Source organism: Electrona antarctica (genome assembly GCF_951216825.1).
Source record: "Electrona antarctica genome assembly, chromosome: 9".
Classification (NCBI taxonomy): Eukaryota; Metazoa; Chordata; class Actinopteri; order Myctophiformes; family Myctophidae; genus Electrona; species Electrona antarctica.
This window is the reverse complement of record NC_136790.1, coordinates 9,136,149-9,158,834: the sequence shown is the minus strand read 5'-3', so window position 1 is coordinate 9,158,834 and position 22,686 is coordinate 9,136,149. Positions and strand designations below refer to the sequence as shown.

Below are 22,686 nucleotides of genomic sequence, written 5' to 3'. Positions count from 1 at the left end.
TTGATTCACCGTCGAGACAACCACACAGTAGTCGCAAAGCGATTATGCTATCTAAAATGTTAATTTCTATTGATTGAATTACTCATTTTCGTTGTATAATAATAATAGTAATAATAATAATATAATAATGTGGAGTTAGTTAGTCACCGCAGCATTCATTGAAATGTCAATGCCGACGTCATCAGTGGGTGCAGATTTCTATAATAATAATTTATAATAATACTTTATATAATAATGTGGAGTTAGTTAGTCACCTCAGCATTCATTGAAATGTCAATGCCGACGTCATCAGTGGGTGCATATTTCTATAATAATAATTTATAATAATAATTTAAATTTATATAATAATGTGGAGTTAGTTAGTCACCTCAGCATTCATTGAAATGTCAATGCCGACGTCATCAGTGGGTGCAGATTTCTTCTTTGAAGTTTACCTTTTTATTTGACTGAATTTGACTTATTATTTCAGACATGCTCTAGTATGTGAAGAGTCTGCCTGTGCTATTAACTCATTTTGGATTACAAAAAAAGTTTTTCTCTTCTGGTGACAAGCTGGAGGTTGCGCGATGGCAGGCTCTCAGTCAAATCTGGTCACATTTGTCAAAGGAACCCTTTCATCCTCTCAGCAAAGGCTTTTGACCGCCCTCTGCCTGGAATCCCCGAGCTTTTCTTTGCGTCCTTAGAGAGAGAGCCAGGACTTCTGAGATCAATAGACAAGGCATCCCTGTTGGCAACAAAAACATCGCCACGATTGAGGTCTTGTCAAAGTCTTGACGTTATCTGTGTGCATTCCAGCCTTTTGTCATCTCCCTCTGTGACTTCATGAGTTCCACACAGTTCACACTAGTTTTTGCTCTTACCACATTTGAAAGCTGGCTCCAGACCTGTATTATAGTACAGTATGTGCCAACTCTGGACCCCTTTTCTCTATTTCCCCCCTTTGCCTTTACAGTATATTTCAATGAAGCAGAAATATCTTTTTCCTCGTGCCATCAATAGTTTCAGCCAACAAAAAGAAGAACAAAAATTCACACGTAGGACGTAGTCAGTGGCAGTAGTTAGATGTTAGTTGGGCTGTGCTAATACAGAAGGCTCTTTTCGACTTGGCGCCATGTAGATCTCCCGCTCTGCATGAGGCCTGTTTGAACTAGAAACCTTTAGAAGCATCAGAATCGCCGCTATACATTTAGGTCATTCGTTAAATTATAGATAAGGGGTAGGTAGACCAAATGCAGTGCTCAGTGGGAGCCCCCCCCCCCCCCCCCCCCCCCCCGCCCCGCATGATAGAGGATATGAGTTTGAACACACGGTGCAGTCTCTATACTACCACTTCATTCTGCTCTGAATCCATTACCCCCCCAATGACGGTAATTAGGTGGCGTGTGCCAACACGGCTGAAACCAACCACCGAGCTGCTTCCAATTCAGCACAGCGCTCGCCACTTGAGCAGACATTAGGCCCAGCGGTTACACAGAAACAGAATTCATTACATTATAATTTGCTGTCAGTCTTTGGCTGTTCGACTCCGTTATTCCAGAAGATTCAGTGGCTCATGTTTAAATCGATGAGGCTCTTGCTCATCGGTGCCGCGTGCCAGCGATGAAAGGCAGCGATCCCGTCCCGTGTGTGCATTGTGTTGCCCCTCCCACGCCCACGTGGCCGCCCGCTCGCTGCCCTACTTCTAACGCCGCATCGCTCACATTGAAGAATCGTCTGCCAGCGTTTGTTGGCCTAAAAAAAAAAAAGGCTCCCTTTATGCTGATTTCAAAAAGAAAATTGCTAATTTGTTTGTTATGAGGGCAACATGGGTATGTGTGTGTGTGTGTGTGTGTGTGTGTGTGTGTGTGTGTGTGTGTGTGTGTGTGTGTGTGTGTGTGTGTGGTGTTTAGGACCTTGTTGTCCGTTTCTTTAGCTCTTGGGATGTTTCGACAGAGCTGAGGTGAACTTTGCAGGTCAGCCTGTTATTGGCCCACCTTCCTCACAAGGATGTCTGTTCCTCATCGGGCTCCAATCGGCTTTGTGACTTGTAGGGCATGTCATCAGTGTTGTAAAGTGACTATGTACGTACATTTACTTAAGTACTGCACTTAAGTATAATTTTAAGGTAATTCTGTCATTTACTTAAGTACTGCACTTAAGTATAATTTTAAGGTCATTCTGTCATTCTGTACAGCACTTGTAAAATGTGCTTTATAAATAAAGTGGATTGGATTGGATTGGATAATTTTAAGGTAATTGTACTTTACTTGATTTACTTCTACTACATCTCAGAGGCACGTATTGTACTTTTATTCCACTACATTTATTTGAAAACTTTAGTTGCTTTGATTATTATTTCAAAACATAGGCTACATTAACCACTTCAGCCCTACTCCCTCCTGTCTCACTCCTGTCTCACTCTACTCCCTCCTGTCTCACTCTACTCCCTCCTGTCTCACTCTACTCCCTCCTGTCTCACTCCTGTCTCACTCTACTCCCTCCTGTCTCACTCTACTCCCTCCTGTCTCCCTCCTGTCTCACTCTACTCCCTCCTGTCTCACTCTACTCCCTCCTGTCTCACTCTACTCCCTCCTGTCTCCCTCCTGTCTCACTCTACTCCCTCCTGTCTCACTCTACTCCCTCCTGTCTCACTCTACTCCCTCCTGTCTCACTCTACTCCCTCCTGTCTCCCTCCTGTCTCACTCTACTCCCTCCTGTCTCACTCTACTCCCTCCTGTCTCACTCTACTCCCTCCTGTCTCACTCCTGTCTCACTCTACTCCCTCCTGTCTCACTCTACTCCCTCCTGTCTCCCTCCTGTCTCACTCTACTCCCTCCTGTCTCACTCTACTCCCTCCTGTCTCACTCTACTCCCTCCTGTCTCCCTCCTGTCTCACTCTACTCCCTCCTGTCTCACTCTACTCCCTCCTGTCTCACTCTACTCCCTCCTGTCTCACTCTACTCCCTCCTGTCTCACTCTACTCCCTCCTGTCTCCCTCCTGTCTCACTCTACTCCCTCCTGTCTCACTCTACTCCCTCCTGTCTCACTCTACTCCCTCCTGTCTCCCTCCTGTCTCACTCTACTCCCTCCTGTCTCACTCTACTCCCTCCTGTCTCCCTCCTGTCTCACTCTACTCCCTCCTGTCTCACTCTACTCCCTCCTGTCTCACTCTACTCCCTCCTGTCTCACTCTACTCCCTCCTGTCTCACTCTAATCCCTCCTGTCTCACTCTACTCCCTCCTGTCTCACTCTAATCCCTCCTGTCTCCCTCCTGTCTCACTCTACTCCCTCCTGTCTCACTCTACTCCCTCCTGTCTCCCTCCTGTCTCACTCTACTCCCTCCTGTCTCCCTCCTGTCTCACTCTACTCCCTCCTGTCTCACTCTACTCCCTCCTGTCTCCCTCCTGTCTCACTCTACTCCCTCCTGTCTCACTCTACTCCCTCCTGTCTCACTCTACTCCCTCCTGTCTCACTCTACTCCCTCCTGTCTCACTCTAATCCCTCCTGTCTCACTCTACTCCCTCATGTCTCACTCTAATCCCTCCTGTCTCCCTCCTGTCTCACTCTACTCCCTCCTGTCTCACTCTACTCCCTCCTGTCTCACTCTACTCCCTCCTGTCTCACTCTACTCCCTCCTGTCTCCCTCCTGTCTCACTCTACTCCCTCCTGTCTCACTCTACTCCCTCCTGTCTCACTCTACTCCCTCCTGTCTCACTCCTGTCTCACTCTACTCCCTCCTGTCTCACTCTACTCCCTCCTGTCTCACTCTACTCCCTCCTGTCTCCCTCCTGTCTCACTCTACTCCCTCCTGTCTCACTCTACTCCCTCCTGTCTCCCTCCTGTCTCACTCTACTCCCTCCTGTCTCACTCTACTCCCTCCTGTCTCACTCTACTCCCTCCTGTCTCACTCTACTCCCTCCTGTCTCCCTCCTGTCTCACTCTACTCCCTCCTGTCTCCCTCCTGTCTCACTCTACTCCCTCCTGTCTCACTCTAATCCCTCCTGTCTCCCTCCTGTCTCACTCTACTCCCTCCTGTCTCACTCTACTCCCTCCTGTCTCACTCTAATCCCTCCTGTCTCCCTCCTGTCTCACTCTACTCCCTCCTGTCTCACTCTACTCCCTCCTGTCTCACTCTAATCCCTCCTGTCTCCCTCCTGTCTCACTCTACTCCCTCCTGTCTCACTCTACTCCCTCCTGTCTCACTCTACTCCCTCCTGTCTCCCTCCTGTCTCACTCTACTCCCTCCTGTCTCACTCTACTCCCTCATGTCTCCCTCCTGTCTCACTCTACTCCCTCCTGTCTCACTCTACTCCCTCATGTCTCCCTCCTGTCTCACTCTACTCCCTCCTGTCTCACTCTACTCCCTCATGTCTCCCTCCTGTCTCACTCTACTCCCTCCTGTCTCACTCTACTCCCTCCTGTCTCACTCCTGTCTCACTCTACTCCCTCCTGTCTCACTCTACTCCCTCCTGTCTCACTCTACTCCCTCCTGTCTCACTCTACTCCCTCCTGTCTCCCTCCTGTCTCACTCTACTCCCTCCTGTCTCACTCTACTCCCTCCTGTCTCACTCCTGTCTCACTCTACTCCCTCCTGTCTCACTCTACTCCCTCCTGTCTCACTCCTGTCTCACTCTACTCCCTCCTGTCTCACTCTACTCCCTCCTGTCTCACTCCTGTCTCACTCTACTCCCTCCTGTCTCACTCTACTCCCTCCTGTCTCACTCTACTCCCTCCTGTCTCCCTCCTGTCTCACTCTACTCCCTCCTGTCTCACTCTACTCCCTCCTGTCTCACTCCTGTCTCACTCTACTCCCTCCTGTCTCACTCTACTCCCTCCTGTCTCACTCCTGTCTCACTCTACTCCCTCCTGTCTCACTCTACTCCAGTTCCCAAACCTTAGAGCCCGTGACCCAAAAGAGAAATGTGATGTCTCCCCCGGGACACAAGCTATAGTGAAAATAGCAGATCTACTGCTAGATCGGCTCTTTTCACTATAGTTTGTTTTCTAATTTATGGAATTTCTTAGATTTCTTACATTTAGCTTTTCTTGGGAATGCTTTTTTTTATGTTTTTGAAATATAATAATTAAAAACCAAATGTAGGAAACCAAAACTAAAGGGACCCATAACAAAGTGTCCGCGACCCACTGTTTGGGAAACAGTGCTCTCTATAGCATGTCCTCCAGTCCAAACAGTGCTCTCTATAGCATGTCCTCCAGTCCATGGAAACAGTGCTCTCTATAGCATGTCCTCCAGTCCATGTGAAACAGTGCTCTCTATAGCATGTCCTCCAGTCCATGAAACAGTGCTCTCTATAGCATGTCCTCCAGTCCATGTGAAACAGTGCTCTCTATAGCATGTCCTCCAGTCCATGAAACAGTGCTCTCTATAGCATGTCCTCCAGTCCATGGAAACAGTGCTCTCTATAGCATGTCCTCCAGTCCATGAAACAGTGCTCTCTATAGCATGTCCTCCAGTCCAAACAGTGCTCTCTATAGCATGTCCTCCAGTCCAAACAGTGCTCTCTATAGCATGTCCTCCAGTCCATGCACAACAGTGCTCTCTATAGCATGTCCTCCAGTCCAAACAGTGCTCTCTATAGCATGTCCTCCAGTCCAAACAGTGCTCTCTATAGCATGTCCTCCAGTCCATGGAAACAGTGCTCTCTATAGCATGTCCTCCAGTCCATGAAACAGTGCTCTCTATAGCATGTCCTCCAGTCCATGAAACAGTGCTCTCTATAGCATGTCCTCCAGTCCAAACAGTGCTCTCTATAGCATGTCCTCCAGTCCATGCACACTTGATTCATCAGCAGTTAACGCTGCCAACCAGAGGAGAGGTGAGCAGCTCTGCAAGATACTGTAGATAGATGACAGTGAAGAGAGCTGCTGGGGCCCAGAGAGACAACATGCTGCGCTGGATGGATGGAGGGATGGATGGATGGAGGGAGGGAGGGAGGGAGGGAGGGAGGGAGGGAGGGATGGATGGATGGAAGGAAGGAAGGATGGATGGATGGATGGATGGATGGATGGATGGATGGAGGGATGGATGGAAGGAAGGATGGATGGAGGGATGGATGGATGGATGGATGGATGGAGGGATGGAGGGTGGGGGATGGAGGGAGGGATGGATGGATGGATGGATGGAGGGAGGGAGGGAGGGATGGAAGGAAGGAAGGATGGATGGAGGGATGGATGGATGGATGGAGGGGTGGATGGATGGAGGGATGGAGGGTGGGGGAAGACATGGAGGAGGAGGAGAAGGAGGAGGGGGGGGGGGGAGAGAGTAAGGGGGAGAAAGATGAGGACATGTCACATTGAACTGCTCTTTTTTCCGCTTTGTTACCGCCAGTGCACCGCCCCAGGGGAGAGAGAGAGAGAGAGAGAGAGAGAGAGAGAGAGAGAGAGAGAGAGAGAGAGAGAGAGAGAGAGAGAGAGAGAGAGAGAGAGAAGGAGAACAAGGGAGAAGGGAGAACATATATAGATGGAGAGAGCAAGGGAGAGAGAGGAGGATGGAAGGAGATGGAGAGAGCGAGGGAGAGTAGGACATTTTGGATGTGTGGCCCTGTGGCAGGGATCTCCAGGGAGGAGCCTGTGGGCTTGGAGAGACAAACATTAATAATGAAACCATAATTAGTATGGTTGCCTATGGCGACCATACTATTGTTCCCCTACTTTGGAATACTTTGACTCGCTACTCCTCCCACAGTTTTTTCCACACGCACTCGAGCCATATGTCAAATCGACCGGCTTCGTCGGGAATCGTGTGCTTGCTCATTGCTAAGAGATCCGTTGTATAGTTTAATTGATATTAATTAATTAGTTCTCCATTGACTTATAATGGGAAGATCGAAGAGTAATTAAGGCTCCAATTTAAGTATTTTTTTCCCTTGGAAACCGTAAGTGCCATATTTACAAGACTTAGGAGGGAGGTTCATAATAATTATGTAAATTAATTGAAAAGGAATTACATCACTCAGCCTCATGGTGGCGCTATAACAGCCCACTTCACGTTTTTCCCTATAACACTTGAACCGTAAGTCGTAAAATCAAAATGTCCTTTTCCATGGATTCCTTGGATCATGACGGATCTCTGCGCATAGGCCACGCCCATTTCCGTCTGGAAGGAAATTGCACCAAATTTGCATTTTCTTCAAAACACACTTTTTGCTCCACCTCCAACAGATTTTGTCCAAATCTCACACAAATTGGTACACAACATCTCTGGTGCTCTCCGATTACTTGAACACTGGCAGAATTTTGATAGTCCATACTGTTCGGCCGTAATCGGCTTCCGAAGTTAGTAGGAGGGGCCTATTTTACAAAGAATGCCACAAATAATGAACGGAACGTTCAATCCACACGGAATTTTAATCACATATCGAGAGTGGTTCAATCAATGTAGTGCCAAAAGCAATTCCATTTTCACCCATAGGGGGCGCCGCAAATGCCCAAAATGTCACAGTTTGTTGAAAAAACAATATGTTGGGGGGCTCAATCCCCACCAAAATACTTACACATGATCTCAGGGGTGATGTGACCATTTAATTGACTCGTAAAATTAGTGGGAAGGGCCTATTTGTACGAAAAAACTAAAACACTATATGTCACCTAATCAGGATCCGATCAGCTCCAAATTTGAATGGCATGTTGTTTGGCCTTGGCCTCTAACACAACACCTCCTGGCAGACTCCTTGGGTCCCCAACGACGTCTGTGCGGCGGGTGCGATGGAGGCAACCATACTTTGCAATTTCCCAGAATTGCTTCTTTCTAGTTCCCCTCTGTCCTCCTTTCCCTCCCTCCATCTTTATCCATCACCGTCTGTCGTTTCCTCTCTCTCCCTCTCTCTCTCTCTCTCTCTCTCTCTCTCTCTCTCTCTCTCTCTCTCTCTCTCTCTCTCTCTCTCTCTCTCTCGTTTTCCCCATGTCGCCGTTCTAATTTGCACCCAAAAGTTTGCACACCGGAAATTGCAGATCTACAAGCTCACGGCGGCGCGGTGCACCGCAAGGCTGTGACCTTGTAGATTGTCTATTTTTGCATTGTGTGCATTCCTCTCTCGCTCACTCGTTCACTTCCAGTACGCAAATGAGCTGCAAATTAAAAGAGGCGGATGTGATTAAATAGATAGCAATAAGACGACAAACAACAACAAATTGGAGAGAAGATGGAAATAGTGCTGGATTTCCCATTCAGTGCCACAGTAAAATCAAACCCGTGTGAAGTGAGCGGCGCTCATATCATCATACAACACACATGACGTCAATTCTCCATTCATTGTCAATGGCACTTAACGTTTGTGTAGGATAAAAAAAAGCTGTATATAGGAGGGGCTAGCACCCCTCAAAAATCACACTCATGTGAACTGTGAAGTGAGGGGGCGCCCACTGATAGTGCTGTCGCCTCACAGCTAGAAGGCCCTGGGTTCGATTCCCGCTCGGGGCGCTGTGGGTGCTGGCGGCGTGTTTCCTCCTCCGCGTGCCCATACCCGAGGTGGGGTTGGCGAAAGGGCCTTTCTGTGTGGAGTTTGCATCCTGGTCTCTAAACTGCCTCCCCCTGGCCAGCCGGGGCGCCTGATGGAGGGGAAAGGAACTGGTTGGAATAACGTGTTCCTTCCACGCGCTATACATCCAACCAGGGAAACTCCCCCCTGTCAGGTATAAAGGAGCAACTTGGACACTCAGGCATGAAGGAAGCATGAGTTCAAGTCCGTTGCACTCCCCATGTCCCCCATATATGGGGACTAGGTTGGCGGAGGGTGTGTAGAGCCCAGGATCACATTAGATAATTGACACAGGGGTGAAAAGAAATCGTGGGATAAAAATTATTTAAAAAAAAAAAATAGACAAATTTCTAATTCCATAGACTTGGCTGCCATATGGCGTAATATTCCAAAGCCATGCATTGTGGGGGGGCTGGTGCCCCTCAATAAACATGGACCCAACACTGAGGATTATCCTGCAGACTGTACTGAGTCGTTCACACATTGCTATGCAGGGTGAGCACACGCTCAAATAAACACCCTGCAAGCCTCCACACACACTTCTCCCAAACTCCCCTTCATCTCGTTGGCTTATACGCCAGGTCTCTCTCTCTCTCTCTCTCTCTCTCTCTCTCTCTCTCTCTCTCTCTCTCTCTCTCTCTCCTCACACTCATGTGTGTGTGTTGCAGAGATTGTGTGAGAGCTTGTTGACTGCCTCCATTTGTTCACCTAATTACACCACTCTCTCTTATCTCTTCCTTTCCGTCTCTCTCTCATCCCTCCTTTCCGTCTCTCCCGTTCTCATCAATCGCTTTCTGCATCTCATCTCATCCTCATCTACCCCTTTCTCTCTCTCTCTCTCTCTCTCTCTCTCTCTCTCTCGCTCTCTCCCCCCCCCCCCCCCTCTCTCTCTCTCTCCTCTCACTTTCTGTCATCTCTGTCTGTCCCTCTGTCTGTCATTCCCCCTTTCTCTCTCATCTGTCTCCCGCCCTCTCTCTCTCTCTCTCTTCCTCCCTCTGCCGCACGCACGCACGCACACACGCACGCACGCACACACGCACGCACGCACGCACGCACGCACGCATGCACGCACGCACGCACGCACGCACGCACGCACGCACGCACGCACACACACACACACGCGCGCGCACACACTCTCTCTCTCTCTCTCTCTCTCTCATCCAACTCTGTCTAAATAAGAAATGAAAACAAAACAAAGTAGAAAATGGAATAGACTACTGTGCTTTCCTCACATGCACTTTCTTGCACTCCATTCACTTCATGCAGTCAAAACCACAAGGTGTCAATCTGCATCATTACGCTGCATCATTACGCACGTCTGTATTTTGTTTTTTCTCTATTCTTTACACACATCTTCTGAAATCATACTCCATTTTTCAAAACTCTAAATAAAAAACACTAAAAGGTAATGTAAAACCCCACACATCTCCAGCTTTGCCTTCAAACCAAGTTTTCTCAAAATTGTATTTTGTTCTCAAATTACACAGACAAAAATATGAATTTCTAAGATGATGTCTTATCAGGAACATTTTGCTTGTTCGGTGTTACATTTAATCTACTGTTGATAATATTACCCTGTGTTTAATAAAACAACACACAAATATGCAGTATTCACAAACACATTTGTTTATTATTTCCCCCCCAAAACAATGTACTGGATGCAGATCTAGATGTTCCATCTCCAGGCAGATACAAACTCCTCAATCAGATTGAGAAATGGAGAGAGAGTATGGTGGAAGATAAGCCCAGAATTGCGTGTGATCATTGAGCCAGTTGCAGACCAGTGGAAACTAAAGGTTTGATGTACTTCTTTGCGCCTCGGGTTGCGCGCCGAAAATAAGAAATCTACAAGCTCACATGTTGTAGATGTGTTATTTTCGGAGCACATCACTGGGCACAACAAAGTATGTAAATTGGGTTTTACGTTGTCCCAGACATGCATGCATGGTGGAAAGAGTAATCAATACTGCAATATAGAAATACTCTGTTACAAGTAAAATTCCGGAATTCAAAATGTACTTGTGTAAAAGTACATTTAGGTATTGGCATCAAAATGTACTTAAACTAAAGTCCGCCAGCATTTATTGATAAATTGTGATGTAATTCACGCCCCCTGCCGCTCCGATTCTCCGGCTGATCTCCTTCTCCGTCCTCCCCTCACTCGTGAACAAGACCCATCATACATCATACCATCATACATCAATATTGATGTGTTGCAGACATCTAAACATATTTACTTGAAGAATGGATGTTATTTATAATAATAATAATAATAATAATAATAATAATAATAATAATAATGGATTTCATTTATAACACACTTTACATTCGTTAGAATCTCAAAGTGCTAACAGTTATACATACTGTTAGCTTGTCTGCAGATGCTATGTTATTTAGATCAGCATGCAAAACATGTTTTTAGTTTTGCTGCCAGGTTTAATGTTGTTTTTTTCCCTAGTTACTTTTAAGTGCAAAAATAATGTTTTCTTGTTCACTCCATTTACTTAACCATTTACCCGGTCAAGTGTTGTTTGTTCATGCTAGTTACTCAGATCTTACAAGTCGCTCTGAATAAGCTCGGCTGCCAAATGCCTAAATTGTAATTTACAGTAGATGTTAATTTGAAATATATTATGTTAAAATCACAGCAACTGCTTCTTTAAATCAGAATCAGAATGTGTTGCGCATCTCTGCTGTCGGGAAGAAACCACGTAACTCCAAAATGTTATTTTTTTTAAACAAAGCAATATTACCTCATCAAAGTTGGCATTGTGACTTTATATATTGCCTATGAGAGATGGAGAGGAGAGTTAGCTGCTTTAGCAGACAGTTTGAAGGTCCTTCCATGAGAGATGGAGAGGAGAGTTAGCTGCTTTAGCAGACAGTTACTTCCATGAGAGATGGAGAGGAGAGTTAGCTGCTTTAGCAGACAGTTACTTCCATGAGAGATGGAGAGGAGAGTTAGCTGCTTTAGCAGACAGTTACTTCCATGAGAGATGGAGAGGAGAGTTAGCTGCTTTAGCAGACAGTTACTTCCATGAGAGATGGAGAGGAGAGTTAGTTGCTTTAGCAGACAGTTACTTCCATGAGAGATGGAGAGGAGAGTTAGCTGCTTTAGCAGACAGTTACTTCCATGAGAGATGGAGAGGAGAGTTAGCTGCTTTAGCAGACAGTTACTTCCATGAGAGATGGAGAGGAGAGTTAGCTGCTTTAGCAGACAGTTTGACTTCCATGAGAGATGGAGAGGAGAGTTAGCTGCTTTAGCAGACAGTTTGACTTCCATGAGAGATGGAGAGGAGAGTTAGCTGCTTTAGCAGACAGTTTGACTTCCATGAGAGATGGAGAGGAGAGTTAGCTGCTTTAGCAGACAGTTTGACTTCCATGAGAGATGGAGAGGAGAGTTAGCTGCTTTAGCAGACAGTTTGACTTCCATGAGAGATGGAGAGGAGAGTTAGCTGCTTTAGCAGACAGTTACTTCCATGAGAGATGGAGAGGAGAGTTAGCTGCTTTAGCAGACAGTTACTTCCATGAGAGATGGAGAGGAGAGTTAGCTGCTTTAGCAGACAGTTTGACTTCCATGAGAGAGGGAGAGGAGAGTTAGCTGCTTTAGCAGACAGTTTGAAGGTCCAATGAAGTTGAAGAGGTTTTTTTATATATAAAAAAAAGTGGTTTCTCCCTGACAGCAACAACATACTTGTTATGGAGACGGTGCTGTATTGCTTCTATAATTCTCATGGCATCTTAACCCTCTCGTCTTAGTGAACCGGACCTGAGTGACAGCTGTTGTACTACAAGCGCAAAACGTATCACCAAGCTTGAACATCGACTACCCCCCCCCCCCCCCCCCCCCAGAATAGGCATTCAATAGGTTCAAGTTGTTAACTATTATCTTCTCTGCTCTCCTCAGGTGGGAGGGAAGGACAACCCGGCCGTCGACCCAATCATCCATGGCCTGAGGGGCGTGGTCCATCACGGTGAGTGACAGCACTGTAGTTATGCACAGCCGTAGACCAGTGGTTATGCACAGCCGTAGACCAGTGGTTATGCACAGCCGTAGACCAGTGGGTTTCAACCAGTGGTCCGGGAACCACCAGTGGTCCTTGAGGGGGTTCCAGGTGGTCACCAGCTGAATGATGGAGAGTTGGTAACCCTTATAGATCTTTAACTCTTGAGATCGTAAAATGTTACGCTCTCAACAGTTAAATTATTGTTAAACATCAGCATTATGTAATTTACTAGAAGTCTACATAATTTGAGAATGTAGAAGAATTGCTATTTTGATCAATATGTTGCCTGTTATTGTGGACAAACTCTTATCCAATGACAACAAAATATTCTAAGTTTTGGCTCTGAGAGGTTAAATCTCCTCTGGTGGTTCCGTGGCTCAAATGCTGAATAAATAATGGACCTTGATATGAAAAGGTTTGAAAACCTCTGCGCTAGACGACTCCACAGAGGGGTGCCCCGGGGCGCGGCCATTACTGAGGTGTATCATTAACTGATTAGCTACACCTGGCCTACAGGGCACTGCTCCATGGAGCAGTGAATATGCAGGCAGTTATACACAGCTGTGATGTATCCCTCCAATCCAATTGAACAGGGGGAAAAAAGAAGTAGAAGCGCTTTGTGGGTCCTTAAATATAGAAAACTGTAGGCAGGTGCTCTTTGGAGAGTTTGTTTCAGGACAAGAGTTCTTTAAAGTTCTATACCTTGGTAACACAAACACTGTGTCACTGGCAATTGAAGAATGATAGTGGCGAACCTAAAGAAGATCCAAGGCAACTCTGTTCAGTTCAAGTACAACAATCCATTATTCCATGGTTAAAAAAAGCAAGGGTTAAAAAACGCTGCTGAGCTACGCGTTTCGGCCTAAGGCTTTCATCGTGGTCGAACATGAATGAACTTGAAAAACAACCATAATCCATATCAATCCGAGTGGGATGTGATCAATATCCCACCCACTACTGCCTGGTTCAACTGTTTTTGCATTGCTTTTGTAGTTTTGTTTGGTTCAATAATATACAGGACGTATAGGATGCCCAGGCTGTAGCTGAGTGGGCACAGAGGCTGGGAATTGAAAGGTCACCTTTGACCCTTGGCTCGCCTAGTATATATGTATTGAGTAAGACAGTATCCCCCACACACCCACCCCTGTGCACTCACTCAGTAGCCATCTGCTGCAGGTGAATGCCGAAAAGTAATTTCCCCTCCCCAGGGACCAGTAAACTCCCTTATGTACTTTTTGTGTGTGTGTGCCCTTATTGCCCTATAAGCATACACAATATAGTTGTGTATGCATATAGTAGGAAAGTAGGAGTACAGGAGAACAGCTGAGTAGCTTTAGCATACTTAAATGTATGAATTACACTTTAACCAACGGCAAGGTGTAAAAAGTATAAGCACAAGCCCAGTGGCAGGCTTCTTATCAAATCAGTGGAATTTGACAGTTCTAAGAATAATTGGAATCCGTAGCCAGTGCAGGTGACACAAGATCAATATTGTTTCCGTCTGGCAGACATACATTAGCAGGGAACCCTATATGCGTAAATCAAATATGTCTACTTAAGAATGAAACCGAAACAAATAGAAGCAAACTTGTTATATTTGTATAGACCAATTATTTGTTTACAAACATTGAGACTGGTCGCACAGGTGACTGTTTCATGTAATCAATTCCCAACAGATCTCCAAACCTAAACCTGTTGTTTTGGTTTCAATTCAATCAACCTCTCTTGTGTGTTGGCTAGTGAGGTGCACCCTATAGGAGACATTTATACTTCATTGCGCAACAGTATTGCATGCAGAGCTGATATACAAGCTCATATCGTGTCGCGGATGCCACTGTTGTGAGCGCAGAAGTCTGTGTGCGCGACACCATCGCGGGACGAAGCATGAATTAAACTTGATGGGTTGCAGGTGCGCGTGCAGCCGTGCACAAATAGGCTCTGCTGCTGTGATCATGAGCGCACCTCCCGTTCTTATTATGACAGCGACTTGGTTTTGAGTGTGGTGTATTTCCACACCCAATTAACCCTAAACTCACTAAAGTAGAGAAAACTGTAGAGTAGTGAAAAACCTCGTCAAAGCATCAGATCGGATCGGAGAAACACAGGCAGAGAGATGAACTGAAGATCCATGTTGACCATTTATTGAAACCAAAGACAAAGGGAGAGAGCGTCCCGCGGCCCTGACCCGCGGGAGCTCCCAGCAGACTGACCGTGGTGGCCAGCCAGCTAACACTGAATGATTTTCACATTTGACAATTGACATGATATACTTTTGCATAGACAGAGTTGAATTCAGGAAGGGTGGAGTTAAATTAACATACAGATCAACAGATGGCCTTTTGGTTAGCAGATGGCTGTCCCACTGTGTGTTTTGATTCACACCTATGACCAGCTTCAAGCAGTATAGAACAAAAGGCTTAACCCCAGGGTATTTCATGAGAACCTCTGAGGTGTTTGCTCTCAGACTCCAAACTATTCTGACCAGACAATACGTCTCCACTTAACCTGTAGTACCAAAATGTATAGTGTAGTTATTGACAGAATATAGCATTATGGCCATATGGACTATATTTACGATTCCACACTCCCCCCTTATGACAATCACAAGATTGGCATACAGAAAAATACATATAGTCCATATTCAACTGTAGTACACCCCCCTTTTGACTCCATCACAGCCTATCGAACATCAGGACAAACAACAACAAATGACAACATTACACAAAGTTCCCAGAATGATTACAACTGGTTCAAATTACATGTTCTCGTTCTTCTAAATGATTCTTCTTCTACATCCTTACAATTTCATCAGTGTACACCTAGCATCACTTTTCGACACATCACGACACTCACAATACCCTGTCTGTAACTTCAAATCACTTTTTTAAACGAATTTCACATAACCTTATCGATCAATGATAGAAATGAAACTTTAAACATACTGACATTAAATCACAACAATTCCGTCTTAACCCCTTTGTTCCACTTTGAAACTCCCACTTTTGTTGGAATAATTATTGACCTTCAATCTTAATAACTAAACACCCAGTTTAATATGATATTAAGAGTAAAACATAGCCATAACATTCATTTTCAAATAAGTTTTTCGGACATGTTTGATAAATTCATTTATATTTTGAAACTACTCCTTCAAAGGCTTGGTGAGCGCGATGCGGGGAAGGGAGTGGGGCAAAATAAGTCCGATGCCAATACGATCCTAGCCAGAGGCTTAACCAGGGTACTATCGGGTTACGTTACTTATCCTGACCCTAACTTTTCAAGTAACTACTTGATGAACGCTAACTCCCTCACGTTTAAAGACAAAAGCTTTCTCAATAACAACAAAAGAAATCTTGCATGTCGTGGCACCCTAACTGCCTCTAGTTGACATTATCGTAAACTAAATTTAACACGAGAAAAGAATAATCAGCTCTACTAATTCTAAGACGATTTTATACTGAAGCGTATGAGAGGGGCACCGGGATCTCGGCCGTCTGACACAGAGCATCAATTAATCTCAATAAAGCTAAAATTATTTAAACATTCTCCAAATTACCCCATAGACTCTATTTCTTGAATCAACTTCTTAACTAATTTAACTCGACAAAACACACAAACATCAGCATATGCCTATATATACGCTGAATAGACTCACATTTAGACACACTTTTTGAATACAGATAAAGACTATTGAATCTCTCCATCTGTTATTAATAAACTTCTTATAATGTCGCATTTTTCATTGTCTCACCTCAATGTCCGTTCAGCCATGCGTGGTCAAACAGAAGCTGCATGAAAGTTGCTGTTGAACTCGCGCACCGTCGTCGCTCTGCTTCCATTGTCCCATCCAACACAGCACCATACCCCCCCCTCCAGACATTATATGAATATGAAATATCACATAAATGACTGGAAAGAAAAACATGAACGCACGTGTAGCTACAGGCCTCGTCGAAACAAAGATACGCCGCAAAACGAGCTCGCAGATCCGCTGTTTCCGAAGAATGAAATGAACAGTGATCGCCGTCTGCGACCACCTCCGCTGATGAAATGAACCGTGCGCCGACCGCGCTCCCTCTTCCCCCGGTGCACGGACCGCTGATGAACTCCCCCGGTCCGCTGCTTGGTGAAGGCCGTGTAGATCGATCGCTCCCCTCGGGCTGGAGACTCGCTGTACCCCGCCGAGACGTGAAGAGAAGCATGGTCCCCGTCGACGCGCTGTGGAGGGCCCCTCCCTCCTGTCCGTCGCCGAGTCCAGGTCGCCGTTCACATCGGAGCTCCGGAGCGCACCGTTTGCGCCGTTGTCCCCACCTTCGCCGAAGAGAAGACCACTTCTTCCCGCTGTAGATGAACGCCGTTCCCCCAAAAAATCAAACAAACCTCCAACCGCCAAAATTAGACTGAATTTGTCCAAAAGTCCCCGCCGGCCCTCTTCTGCCTGACGCAAAAAAATGCATCAAAGACACCGGGTTTCAGGGCAACATCTATGTGGTGTATTTCCACACCCAATTAACCCTAAACTCACTAAAGTAGAGAAAACTGTAGAGTAGTGAAAAACCTCGTCAAAGCATCAGATCGGATCGGAGAAACACAGGCAGAGAGATGAACTGAAGATCCATGTTGACCATTTATTGAAACCAAAGACAAAGGGAGAGAGCGTCCCGCGGCCCTGACCCGCGGGAGCTCCCAGCAGACTGACCGTGGTGGCCAGCCAGCTAACACTGAATGATTTTCACATTTGACAATTGACATGATATACTTTTGCATAGACAGAGTTGAATTCAGGAAGGGTGGAGTTAAATTAACATACAGATCAACAGATGGCCTTTTGGTTAGCAGATGGCTGTCCCACTGTGTGTTTTGATTCACACCTATGACCAGCTTCAAGCAGTATAGAACAAAAGGCTTAACCCCAGGGTATTTCATGAGAACCTCTGAGGTGTTTGCTCTCAGACTCCAAACTATTCTGACCAGACAATACGTCTCCACTTAACCTGTAGTACCAAAATGTATAGTGTAGTTATTGACAGAATATAGCATTATGGCCATATGGACTATATTTACGATTCCACATGAGGACAACTGCTTTGTTGTGTTCACACACAACAGAAACCAATGGATTATATATTTCAAGAGTGAGAGAATACAATACAAATCCTAATCATTCTTCCTCCACACTGGGAGAAAAAAAGTATCTGAAAGTTTGATGGGGCATTTTTTACATGTGACTGCAGTTAGAACATTTCCATTGCATCTTATGAGACTTGCAAGGGCAGTATTATGCGTGTCTTAAGTACCAGGTCTTATTACTTAACTTAAGACCTGGAGGCGTGATCAATGCCATTTGGCTATTCTGAGTGGCCAAACAGCATTGACCAGGTCTTAAGTTAAGTAATAAGACCTGGTACTTAAGATAAATAATACTATAGTGTTCTTGTGCTACCGGCCTGCGCGCACATGCTGGTGCTTATCAGTGTGATGTTGTCTGATAAGACGTCTATTAACTAATCCCCTCACTCGTTTGTTTGCTACTAGTTATAGTCCTAAAGCATACCTACAGTAACATTATCAACCCCCCCCCCCCCCCCCCTCTATGATTTATTTACATATACATATGTTTTGTTTACGTAATTATGTATATAAAACATAAATATCCCACCGCATCAGCCCAGCTCACTACTCTGACAAACACTCCTTTGTTTCTATAATTCATCAAACACAAAGACAACTCCAGTTAAATCAACCACGCACACTCCCATTCTCCCACAGGGGGAGGTGCTTGCTTTATTCTCTCCCCTGGTGGGAGTCTCGTGTAGTAGTAGCAGAAACTGGCTGCTGCTCGGTTTTCACACATCTTTCTCCCTCTGCGTTCTCGCTTGCTGTTCTGTCCGGCGGACGCGTATACCGCAAGTCTGACTCCTCTGTCTTTTGTAAGGCTCACACCTTGTTCATTTTGACATGAAACCCCCTCGTTGGAACAAATGCCCATTGCCCTCTGACTAAACTAGCCTGGCAAGCTACAGTACTAGCCCTTCGGCCACTGCAGACAAATGCCACTGTTCCAATATGAAGTCCTAGCCCCAAAGTCCCACTTGTATCAACTATATTGTCACCACCAGACATAGCAGCTGGGCAGTAGTGGAACATGTACTCAAATGTTTTACTTAAAAGTATAAATATATACAATTTGTGTGTGTGTGTGTGTGTGTGTGTGTGTGTGTGTGTGTGTGTGTGTGTGTGTGTGTGTGTGTGTGTGTGTGTGTGTGTGTGTGTGTGTGTGTGTGTGTGTGTGTGTGTGTGTACACATTATGTGCACTTATGCGTCTCTGAGTGTCAGTGATGTATACACATGCTGCCGTGTGTGTGTGTGTGTGTGTGTGTGTGTGTGTGTGTGTGTGTGTGTGTGTGTGTGTGTCAGTATGTGCGCACGCATGGCTGCCAGGCGACAGAGCTGATGCAAGAGGCAGTGCGGAGTGACTGAGAGACGCAATCTTTATCAGAGACACATACGAACGACCCTCTCTGTCTCCATCTCTCTCTCTCTCTGTCTCTCTGTCTGTCTCTCTATCTCTCCCCTCCCTCCATCTAACTGACAGGCTTCGTCTCCCGCTAAACTCCCCCCCCGCCCCCCCCTGCCCGCCACGGGTGAGTTCAGAGATGTATTTTCAGCTCTGTCGCCTGCGAGGAGCGGGGTGCATGGAGGGGACAGGCACAGTGGGTTGAGGGGCAGACCAGGTAAATGAAAGCTTCATATGAAGTGTCGTCCCGCACACATGCTATGCAGTGGTGGTGGGGAGGAGCGCACGTGGTATACGTTTTAGGCACGTGCACAAGATCACACCACTGACCTGGGAACTGGCCAAGCGTAAATGTGTAAAGATGCTGCTGTCGCGGGCAGAAACCTTGTATATCCATATTTCAACGTTTTATTGTTTTTTTATTTTATTGTAAATAAATGCCCAATTTTGTCTTTTTTTTGGGTGGGTGGGTGGGGGGGGGGGGGTGGTTAAATGTCTATGAGGGTTTTTTTTTAAATATTCTACTATTGAAACGTATTAAGAAGAGATTGTGACAAAGTAAAAACTACATTGGAACCAATGAAATGTATTAACCAGAGCTTGTAACAAATTTAGGAATAACTACAATGGATCCATTGGAACCTAGGTTCTTTTTTACATTTTGTGAAAAGTTACACTTGTGGACATGTCAGGTTTCCACCTGTCAGCGACAATAAACTCCTTTCAATCACCACCCCTGAATGGACTTAGTGTCACATATTATTCCATTCCGAACAGCGTTTGGAAGGAAAGGAAGAAGACATGTTGTGATAAGATAGCTCAGGGTTACTCTCATTCTACTTTTCAAGGTCTCTATTTTCTTGTGGCAGCAGAGAGATGACCCCTGAAAGTCTTGAAGTCCTATACCAAAAATAGAAGATCGACCACACACGAACGGTAAAACACTTTCAACCGGCGTCCCTGTTTTGGGCAGGCAATTATATTCGCTATTCGCCGCACGGTGAAGTATGTAGGACTTCCAGTGGTTCTAAAGTGGGGTCTGGTGCGGGGGCCCTCAGGGTTCCTTCTCAGCAAGCACGGTCAGGACCTGGACAAATGAGTGACGTGACGGAGAGAGTGACCGATCGAGGCCAGATCAACTTAAGTCATATCATAACTAGTCAGATCTGGCCCAGAATAAGCTATATTATTTCAACTGGTGAAGACATCCTGGAAATGCCGTAAAGATCATCCCCATATGGGCTGTGATCTGGCCTAGTCCTGAACGTCCTCAACGTCACCGGAGGAGAGCATCATAACGTCATATCATGACATCATTTGGCTTGCTTGGTTGGCTTCATAGTTACAGACCCTTACAGGTCTGTAATTATAGGAGTTAAGGGGGGGATTAAAAAAGTGAACAGGTGCTATGCAGGCCAAGAAGAGCCACGCTGGGGATTCTAATACACCAGAGTCCTGTTAGCCAACAGGAGATCTGCCCGCTTAACTAATCATCAATTACCTTCTTCAGCTACTTTACAGGAAATGTTTCATTATGCAGCTGGAGGAAGTATGGTACATACTTGGCACAAGATCACACATTGGCTGTGTGTGTGTGTGTGTGTGTGTGTGTGTGTGTGTGTGTGTGTGTGTGTGTGTGTGTGTGTGTGTGTGTGTGTGTGTGTGTGTGTGTTGTAGTGGGATTATTAATACTCATAAACAGAGACCTTAAGAAATAATCGAGGTAGAGAGTGGACTGAAACAATGTCACGTTTATTACAAGGAGTGGTCTGTACCAGCCCAGGGAGGTGCACGGATGCAAGCCTCCCTCGCTGTAGACATGAGTTTCTCTTATACACAGTGAAGGAACACAAATACATTTGAGGTGTGGTCAGTGGACATACACAAACATGGGTCTTGGGTAAGAATAGGTCATCTTGACAGACAATCAACAGGTGGAAGCCTTGCTCCAGGCAGTGTAGTATTTTCTGCCACTACAGTCCGCCATTTCAAATATGTAAATTAAATTCCTAATATTAATTTATACCAAGGAACATGAGATACTATACTGTCTGCAAATTTACTACAAAAAGATGACTTATATATGGACTATCTCCTAGAGTAAGAAAGGTTTACATTTAAGTGTATTCAATGTTCACCCACATGATAATTTTCTTTTTATTACACACAACTTCTGATGGCTGGTAGGGGCGAAAACCCTTTTCCTTCTTATTGGGAAATTCCAACCTACGACCCTCGATTTGTCTTGAGCGATCACTCATAAGCCAGCATCAGGTGTAGTCTTTTTCCGTGGTTCTTTCCTCCATGCAAATGTTCTCCTCTCCTTATGTTTCTGTCACAAGTTGTGGCATGGCATTTTAGTCTTTTTTCCCCATGGTGGGCCCAGTATTTCGTCTTTATCCGGCTCCCATCGCTGTCACTGGGGGGTGACTGCGGGAATTGAATGCGTGTGGGCCTTGTAGGGACGTCTGGAGTCTCTGGACGGACATGATGATGTGGCTTGGCTCTCATTGGTGTCACTGGCCCATGTGACATATTTATATGTCTGTCAGGTTTTCTTAGAGGGAGAACAACTTGCAGGTAATTTTGTTCACTTGAATTATTTCCACCGTGGTTAAAAAGGTGGTTATACAAAATTCATTTCAATATTATTATTATTATTAGTAGTATTTTACATTAATTGTCTTCAGCTTCAGCTTGTTATGTAGACAGCTCTAGGATTGCACTTTATGTAGTCATAGCACTTTTACAGTACACATGTATAATATATTATTGATTGATTGATTGATTGAAGAATTTATTAACAGTTTGCAGAATTACAGTACATTTCAAGCACAAACTCAATACAAAGGCTGTTAACTGTGAGTGGACGACCCAATTAAGCATTACACTTGTTTCCAACAGGGTCCACCATGTTCAAATCATCAAAACATTTAGAGACGTACAAATAGACACTTCTATAGACAGAACAGGAATTCATCAAAAAAGAATTCATCAAAAAGGAGGTAAAAAGGGAAAAGAAAAATATACAGTGAGGGGAAAAAAAGGGGGGGGCGGGGGGGGGGGATTCACGTTCAGCTCCGTTAAATTGTTTGTTTTCCTTGGAGGAGCTGCGTTGGGTCCCCAAGTCGGCTCCGTGGCCGTACCTTGAGTTGGCTGTGTGGCCGTGACCATCTCTTGTGTTGTCCTTGCGTTGGGTCCCCAAGTTGGCTCAGTGGCCATACCTTGAGTTGGCTGTGTGGCCGCGACCGTCTCTTGTGTTGTCATTGCGTTCGTGTTTGAGGGATTCCGATTTTACAGGGGCCAGTTTCGAATTGCAGCCGTCCGTAGGTGCCCTTTGAGAGCGGATTTGAAAGAGTCAAGGGATTCGCATGTCTTAATGACAGTTGGTAGGGCGTTCCACATTTTAGTGGCATAGGAGCGAAAAGAATTTAGTCCCTTGTTTGTGCCGAATCTGGGTTGTACATGGTTCGTTGCACTCCCTCTGGTGTTGTGGGTGTGGACTTCGTTAACATTAAGGAAGTATCTAGACAGGTACATGGGTATCTTGGTGGTGTATCGAATCTTGTGGACCAGACCCATTGCAAGATGCTGTACTCTGTCGTCGACCCTAAGCCATTCCAGCCTGTCGAAGTGGGCAGGGGTGAGGTGGGTTCGGGGGGCTAGATCAAGTAGGAGCCTGAC

The 22,686-nt window shown here is 45.5% G+C and overlaps 1 protein-coding gene across 4 annotated transcripts in view; it reads left to right on the top strand.

The window, feature by feature from the left end:
* The window catches only part of LOC306929536 (receptor-type tyrosine-protein phosphatase gamma-like), a 472,869-nt gene that overhangs the window by 310,027 nt on the left and 140,156 nt on the right, over positions 1-22,686 (top strand). For all 4 annotated transcript variants that reach the window (XM_079510103.1, XM_079510102.1, XM_079510101.1 and 1 more), the window contains exon 6: positions 12,385-12,451. In XM_079510103.1, the coding sequence (XP_079366229.1) occupies positions 12,385-12,451 (67 nt within the window). The remainder of the gene's footprint in view (positions 1-12,384; positions 12,452-22,686) is intronic.